The sequence below is a fragment of the Hydractinia symbiolongicarpus genome, chromosome 10, assembly GCF_029227915.1.
Source record: "Hydractinia symbiolongicarpus strain clone_291-10 chromosome 10, HSymV2.1, whole genome shotgun sequence".
NCBI lineage: Eukaryota > Metazoa > Cnidaria > Hydrozoa > Anthoathecata > Hydractiniidae > Hydractinia > Hydractinia symbiolongicarpus.
Genome location: NC_079884.1, coordinates 13,602,162 through 13,611,125, shown reverse-complemented (window position 1 = coordinate 13,611,125; position 8,964 = coordinate 13,602,162). Strand labels below are relative to the sequence as shown.

Sequence of the window (8,964 nt, the reverse complement as noted above, 5' to 3'; positions counted from 1 at the left end):
TAAATTGAACTGTTTAAATTTTTATTGTGAAATCTAATTTCTTGTATGTTAATTATAGGTCAAATATCACTTATTAATCCATTGAACTACGAAGAAAGAAAGCAATATATATTCCCAATTAAAGCAACCGTATCCACTCCAGTACCATCTTCTAGTGCTGCATCTGTGGTTGTCAATGTATTAAATAGAAACGATGTAGCCCCAACCTTTGTAAATTCACCATACAACGTTAATGTTTCTGAAGCTCATCTTGTTGGATCATCTGTTCTAAAAATAACAGCGACAGATGCTGACAAAAATTCATTGACTTATTCAATTGTCAGTGGCCACAACAATCAATTTATGATTCAGAATGATGGAAGTATCATCCTTATGGGAAGTCTAAATTACGACTTACGTGACAAGTATGCGTTGAACGTCAGTGTGAGTGACGGAATATTTACCACCTACACAACTGCTAACATTAATGTTATTCCGGCTACTAAACTTCCACCGAAATTTAACCAGACCATATACGTTACCTCGGTTTTAGAAAATGTATCGCCAGGTTCTGAAATACTACGCGTCTATACCAACAATGTTATACCACCATCGGTATACCAAATTAACGAGCAATCTGGAAATAATTTTTTCACCATTGATGCAACAGGAATTATTAGAACAAGGCAACAGTTAAATTATGAAGCCAACAAGCAACATATATTCACATTAGAAGTGCAAGACAAACGCAATTCTGGGTACGCCACTGTTGTGGTAAACGTACTGAATGTTAACGACATGTGTCCAACAATTACACCTGCAGTGCAAACAGTACAGATAACGGAACCAGTTGTTGCGGATACCATTGTTGCAGCTGTTCAAACAGGTGATATTGACAGCAGTAATTTAACACTGACATTAACAGGAGGAAATGGTTTGTTTAAAATCGATCAGTATGGTGGCATTAAAACAACTGGTTTTCTTGATATTGCTACGTCAACAACCTACGCTTTAACTATTACAGTTTCTGATTCAGTCTGTCCTCGCACGGCTCGAGTTAACGTCCAAGTTAATCCATTGGCACCATGTCCTGACTGTGACTCTTATAATTTCTTGCAGACTATATATGAGAGATCAATTTATGAAAACACAGTCCCAACTAATCCAATACTATCTGTTGCGACGGGGCAACATTCATCTACCACGTATTCTATCGCCGACACCCAAGCGTTGCAATATGTCACGATAAATAATGTTACAGGTAAATACGCCTATAATTTAGTTACTTTTATCCTTATAAATTATATTCCTTGCAAAATTTAAATTATACATAATTGTTTTGTAGGACAAATCAGCGTTATTCGTCCTTTTGATTACGAGACCATTAAAAGAATTGAATTTGACGTGATGGCAAGTGGAAGAACATCTCAAAACCGAAATCCTCTCGAGGTAATAACGACAAAAGCAAGAGTAAGAATTACGGTACTTGACCTCGATGATAATTGTCCAGTGTTTAGCGTACCACAAAATACCGAAGTATCAGTCAGCTCTCCACTACAACCAAACACATTCGTGGCTCGAGTAGACATAACCGATAGAGATAGTTTCCAAAACCATACCTTTACAGTTAATAACCCACTGTTTTTCATTGACAGCACAGGCTCTATAGCGTCAAATGCTTTGATCCAATCGCTTACAGAACAGTCATATAATTTGACTATTATAGTCAGCGACAGTAACTGCGCAGTAACTAAGTACTTACTTATAAGAGTGACAGTATGTCCAGAACCGATGACTTACATGTTTACATCTAACGGAATATACACAAAAGATGTGAGAGAGGATCAAAACACAGTTGATACACTGTTAACAGTAGCCATTCAAGGACAATATCCAAGAAGATTTGCAATTGTGGAGCAAGAAGCACGAAATCAGTTTATTATTGACCCAAATACAGGTGCGTTATTTTTCTTCCGAAATTTCCTTAAGTTTTAATTTCATCCTTTTTTTATCCACTAAAATACTGTTTCTTTCAATGGAGAACTTACGAAAATTAAATTAATTTAGGTGCCATAAGATTACGTCAAAATTTGGATTATGAAGCTGCGAAAAATCATAGATTTACCGTGCGCGCAGACATCAATGGAATATTCCAATCGTACGCAACGGTGATTATTAATGTCTTGAATACCAATGATGTTTGTCCAGTCTTCTCTCAATCGTCATATAATAACGACTATACTGGAACTCCTGCTATTGAAACAATAGTTGCCATGCTAACAGCTTCGGATGCTGATAAAACACCCTTAATTTACACGATAACATCTGGAAACAACGAAGGTTACTTTGCTATTAATAACAACGGTGTTGTCACTGTCAACAAAAAATTTCCATTATCATTCAATCGAAATTTTCCATTGGGTATTAACGCATTCGATGGGATTTGCGGGGCAACAACCACGTTAAATGTCAGAGTAACATCATGCGCAAATCCGACAGATTACCAATTTACACAATCCAAATATGTATATAACTTGTACGAAAATCGTACACTAGGAGCATTTGGAATTATAGATGTGAAAAGTGGCAGATCAGTGCAATATTTGATGCCTCAAATATCACATTTCTCTTTAGATAGCGTCACAGGTATAACACTTATAATATGTTTTAATTTACTAAAAGGAAATATTTAAAAAATGTATTTATCAATATAATTACTATTTTCTAGGTGCTTTAAGTCTTGTCAGAGCACTCGATTTTGAAAGACAGCAGAAGTATACTTTTGATGTAACAGCTAATTTTTCGGATGGTGTTGTTACAACCGTTCCGGTAGAAGTAAACGTACTAGATGTCAACGACGTTTGTCCAAAATTCTCGAGTCAACGCTATGCAGTTCAACATACTGAGCCTTTATTTAACGGTCTCATAGTTGCATATCCGGAGGTAAATGATGCAGACAAAACTGGCACCATTACTTACTCCATTGTTTCTGGGGACAGCAGGTTTAGTATAAACAACAAAGGTCAAGTTTACGTAAATTCAAAGTTAGAGACCGTCACAGATTTACTATCCACCACATATTCGATAACAGTTGAAGTAAGCGATGGAAAATGTTCAGATAGAGCCGATATTGACGTAGGGGTAAACAAGATAGTCGTAGGAAGTTATCTATTCCCCGAACCATTCTATCAGTTCTCTATTAGTGAAAATAGAGCTGTTCCATGGATAATTGATAGGTTTATAAACTTCGGTGGTCACAAAGCGAACTATTCGATTGTTGGAACAAGCGATCACTTTATAATTAACAGAACATCGGGTAAGTATCGACTATTACTAAGAATTATAGTTCTTGTATAGTTCCAAAGATTACCATATCTATTATCTCCTTTGTTTTCTTAGCTGTTTTGACCATGGTAAAACCTTTGGATTATGAAATTGCTAAGCGACATTACGTACGAATCTCCGCAGCTTTTGGGGGAGGAATAGAAACTTATGCCACAGTGGCCGTACATGTACTTGATGAAAACGACAATGCACCCAGAGTTTACATGCAACCACCAATTGCCCGTCTCACTACTAACTTCCCACAAAACTCCCTGATAACTACAGTTGTAGTTGAAGATGTTGATACCGAGCAAGCTTTCACCTACAACATCATTAGTGGAAATGATAAAGGTTTGTTCAGAGTTGAAAGCAGTGGGTTGATCAAAACTACCAGATGCTTGACTGCTTCTGATGTCGGAAATCACAAACCATTTATAAGAGTGGACGACGGTGTTAATGCTAAGCAAGATGTCCCAGTCAATATACTAATATACTCGGTGGAAGATGCATCGTATGATGGTTCTTGTGGCATTACTGGCTGTCCTAAAAATTGCGGAGATCCTATGTTATACATGTTTTCCGCTGGAATATACAATGCAACAGTTCAGGAAAACTCGGCCATTGGTACAGACATTGGCAGTGTATCTTTAAGTGGCGGATTTGGTAACGCCACATATCGCGCTTTCGGTAGTGGCTCGGAATATGTTAACGTTGACTTGAATGGTAAACTAACCTTGGCGAGAACGTTAGATTTTGAAACAAAGCGAACACACCAATTCACAATTGAAGCAAGGATTCCAGCATATTGTGGCGACATCATAAGATCTACAGCAGCTTATGTCATAAATGTTGGCAATGTTGATGATTCAGCACCAGTAATCGTTTCTGAACCAGCCACAATAAGAGTATCGGAATTAAGTCAAATTGGTCATATCATTGGATGCTTGAAAGCACGTGATCCTGATAATTTGGATGCTAAACTTATATACACTTTAACTAGCCCAAACAATACAAACGCTTTTACAATTGATCAAAATGGAGAAATAAAGGTAAACGAAAACTTAAACGCTGGATTAGGCCAATCCTTTGTTTTAAATTACGAGGTATCAGATGGTACTCAATCAACTAATGGAAGCTTCAACGTCTTTGTTATCGATTCTAACGATAAAGTTCCAAAGTTTACATCAAATGTGTATTCTGGTAGTGTGGATGAAAATTCGGTGACAGGCACCACTATATTGACTGTAACAGCAAGTGATAACGACACATCATCAGATAATAACAAAATCACATATGCCATTGAAAGTAGCCAACCAAGTGGATTATTTGTTATTAATCCATCCTCTGGCGTCATCACCTTAAATGGAGCTGTGGACTACGAAACTCAACAAAGACACGATGTAATCGTATCTGCAACTGATAATGGTGGTTTCAAGAGTATTGCTGTTATAAGAATTAGGGTTAATGACATAAACGACAATTCCCCAACTATAATTTCACCAACAGTCTCAAATCCAGGAGTTACTCTTCACGAGTTTACTGCAGTTGGCACACCTGTTTTCAGGATATTAGCTACAGATCTGGACACAAGCGATGTAATAACATACAAAATTGTTGGAGGAAGCGATTACTTCAATATAGATCAGAATACAGGTATCATTACCATCAAGAATAACCTTTACAGTTCTAGCGAGAACCAGTATATATTAAACTTAGTAGCTGAAGATACGGCAGGTAACTCTCAACAAAGACAATTGTCACTAAAAGTGAAAAGAACAAGTGCTAATGAATTTGGATGTGGTAGCTTCATAACAAGTGGAAGCGGCACTACAGGAAGTGGATCCGGAAACAACATCAGATTACCTGAAAATACGCCAGTAGACACTGTTATTGCTGTTATCTCATCAGGTATCGGAAGTGGTCTGACCAATTCCATTGTTTACTCATTAGACAACAGATCAAAAAGCCTTTTCAGAATATCTGACAATGGAAACATCACTTTAATAGCACCTTTGAACTACGAAATGGGAAGATATCACGTTTTAGAAATTACTGCTGACGACAAGTTAAGAAATATATCGACAAGATACAACTTCTATGTTGATGTTTTGGATGTCAACGAATTTGAACCTGAGTTTACGGCCTCGGTCATTCGTATATCGGAACTGGTACCAAATGGCACCTACGCTGGAAAAATCACAGCAACTGACGGGGATACAAGCGACGTAATGACTTACTATATCAATGGTGGGGATGTTAACGCTTTCGTGATCAACCGAAAGACTGGTGTACTGACGACAAATACAAACTTTGATGTGAGTCGGCAATCAACCTATAGAGTAGAAGTGTGTGCGAATGACGGCTCGAAGGTTAACTGCAAAAATGTCACCGTCAACATTGACAACGCTAACAACAACGCACCAGTTTTTACAAATGGCATTAATTTAACTGCTATCTTGCCTTCCAATAACACGGTAAACGACACTGTTCTTCAATTAGTTGTGAATGATGCCGACGGAGATCGTTTGGTATACAGTCTTGACTTCAACGGACAAGATTTCGACAGTCTTTTTGGTATTAATACAAATACAGGAGAGGTTTATGTGAAGACACAGTTAATGTCTGGTCGATATGTTTTCTATGTGTGTGCAGAAGATGGTGTATACAAAACATGTGCTCCAGCCATTGTCACAGTTGCAAGTACCACTACAACAAAACCAGTATTTAATCCTGAGTCTTACTATGCTGTCCTAGATGTAAATACACCTTCTAATACTTCTTTAATAAGAGTTCGAGCAACAGATCCTACTTCCCCATACTTAAAATACGACATCGTGCCTGGGATAAAGTCAGATCTCTTCTCTATCGTCGGAGACACTATTAAACTTTTGAATCCAAATGACTTGGTCGCTGGAGAAACCATTTATTTAAAGGTAACAGCAACTAACGATCAAACTATGAACATGGCTAATACAACTGTTGTCGTTGTTGTCACAGACGCACAAAAAACGGCTAATTTGAGTTACATCGCGGAAGTCATTGGCACGACAATGATTGTAAACTTCTCGCTTGCCACCTTTGATCAAAGCCTTGTTTCATACTATTACATCATTGGACAAGAGCTACCTTCGGACAACAGCATAAATATTAATTTAACAACTCAATTATCACCTGTCAGTTGGTTTTATGCCAACCGATTGTACCAATATCGACGGTATTATGTAGCGAGAATTAATCAATCCACCCTGACTGGAGCAAGACAGCGAAGAAGTGTAAGTTATTATAAAAGAACTAGTTGTCAGACCTTAGGATAAATTTGGCATTTACTCTGTAAGGGGTACAAAATTTCTAATACATATCGCATTTGCTATATCGTGCACAAATGTTTTAGCACAATTTGATTAATTTTTTTACTTAAATGTTTAGGTGAACGTTGTGAAGACGAACTCTTTCACTTACAGAGTTGGTGTGGAAGAAGGTTGTAATCAACGTACTGGTGTATTGGACATTTGCAATGGTGCACTTAAACCAGGCACCTTTTACAGGTAACGTTTCAGAGAACTCTACCTCTGTGTTTTAACCTTTGGCAAAAAACCTTGATGTAAAATATTTTATTTAGGTTTTCCGTGGAAGCACATTACAACACGGGAACGGTGGTCGACATTCCAGTAATTCAGCGAGCAACTACGGAAAAGAAAACAGGTAACATGATATTCTTTTTTAATTAATTCCATGCTTTTATCGATAATTCGCGCTTTTATTAGTTGTTTAAACGTGTATTTAAAAATTGTTTTGTCTATCAATAGATACACAATTGACGCGAACAGCAACAGATGGCTACAGCGTTGTTGATTCGTACGTAATCACATTCTGGATTGTTGGCTTGGTTATATTAGGAACATTGTTTTGGCTGGCTGTTCTTGCAATAGCTATCTTGTTGTGCTATAAACGTCGATACAGAGTAGATGCAGCATACGGATACAGTGTGGGTGTAAGAGATCAAGTTGACGCCCCACCAAGAATCACTGATACAAATTTCTACAGCATTGCTCAAAAAGAAACCTATACCGATAAAGACACAGTAAAAGTCAAAACCGTTAATGATTTTAACCCGACAATAATAGAGACACAAACACACAGTATGGTTATCCTGGACTCACCAGAACAAACCCCTGAGCCACAACGAAAGGAATACGAAACTAGATCCGCAAGTATTAAATTTATCGAGGAGCAGCCTGAATGGGAAAGCATGGATATTCAACTAACTATTGACCCATCAGGAAAGCATGAACCTATCATCACGAGAAAAGAACATACCGAGGACGTCAGTGGCAGTCCTAAAGATTCTGGTAAGTGACAAGAGAGAACTACATTGTTTTTTATCGGGTTAAAATGACAGTTTATCAAGAAATTGTCATTAATAATTTTGATTACTTTTCATTTACAGATGACTCGTCATCGTTAGGCAAACCTGCCGAGACCACCCAGTATGATCAACCGGATTACGTCACATATCATAAAGGTAAGGTGAAACTGTGGGCTGAATAATATGATTTTTTTTAGCAACATTCTCTTTTTCAGATTGTTTTAAGTATTTAAATTTTGTTTCAGTTGTTGACGATGATGACTCTGATGACGATCTCAAAACACGGCAGACAATAACAACCACTACAACAACCACAACTTATCACACCTACGAAGGAGAAGCTGAAACAGCCCCTGAACAAGTGCGCGTGTTAGTGGAAGACGATAATGCACCCGCAGACGATACGTTGACAAGACTTTAAAAATATGAAAAAATTCAAAAACAATCCTAATATTTTCTAATTTTTTAAATTTTTTTTGTATTGCACTTTTTTTGTACTATGTTACTTCAAGCTGAAAAAAAACTTAAAAAAATATTTGCTTGACTTAAACTTTTTTATTCTACTAAATATATTCTTTGTAAACTAGAAATGCACATTCTTTTGTAAACTAAAAGTTAAATATAATATTTCATTGTATATTATTCGTTATCATTTCTTTCTTGCGTAGAATAAGCATACTTACCAATTCCGCATAGTCCCCCCCAAACCTACATCAACTAAATGTACTCTTCTTGTCCACCTTGCATAACTTTGTATCTAAAAAAACTGATAAAAAGATCAACCGCGTCTGGTTACATTAGTCATTCTACGGTCTTTCTCGAAAAAAGTTACGAATTCTTTAAAAGTGTTTTCCTGTCCTTAAAACTTCAAAATTTAAAATGATAAGTCAGTGAGAAAGTATTCCAGTGATTTGCAGTGAATGAGTGACCTAAACATTCCTTTGCATAAAATTGAATTATGAACAGGCTAGTTCAGGAAAATCACAAAATTTAAACATGGGTCAGTCATGCACACAGAAATTTACGCCTAACTGAAGATGCTGTAGCTACTTAGTGCCATCCCCTTTCAAACGGACACTGGAGATAATTCTCAATTTTAAGGTCGGTAATTACTACTTTGTCAAATTTATTTCCTAGGTAACTATAAACGGAAATTTTAGTTTAGAGAACCATATTAAAAAACCCGGTCCACTTTTACGAAATTGAAAATAAGGTTGTTCTTCTTGAAGCAACCTTCCGACCTTGGTAAAAACATTAGGTGCTAACTGTCAATGCAATTTAAAGGTCCTTAAGTT

The 8,964-nt window shown here is 36.9% G+C and overlaps 1 protein-coding gene across 1 annotated transcript in view; it reads left to right on the top strand.

Annotated features, from left to right (window-relative positions):
• LOC130613152 (uncharacterized) overlaps window positions 1-8,306 on the top strand; it is a 46,137-nt gene extending 37,831 nt beyond the window's left edge. Inside the window, exons 11-20 of the mRNA XM_057434478.1 lie at window positions 59-1,240; window positions 1,325-1,936; window positions 2,047-2,625; window positions 2,708-3,295; window positions 3,379-6,575; window positions 6,730-6,848; window positions 6,923-7,005; window positions 7,110-7,652; window positions 7,751-7,825; window positions 7,915-8,306. Coding sequence (XP_057290461.1) covers window positions 59-1,240; window positions 1,325-1,936; window positions 2,047-2,625; window positions 2,708-3,295; window positions 3,379-6,575; window positions 6,730-6,848; window positions 6,923-7,005; window positions 7,110-7,652; window positions 7,751-7,825; window positions 7,915-8,090 — 7,154 coding nt within the window. The 3' untranslated portion in view covers window positions 8,091-8,306. The remainder of the gene's footprint in view (window positions 1-58; window positions 1,241-1,324; window positions 1,937-2,046; window positions 2,626-2,707; window positions 3,296-3,378; window positions 6,576-6,729; window positions 6,849-6,922; window positions 7,006-7,109; window positions 7,653-7,750; window positions 7,826-7,914) is intronic.
• Window positions 8,307-8,964: the final 658 nt, after the last annotated feature.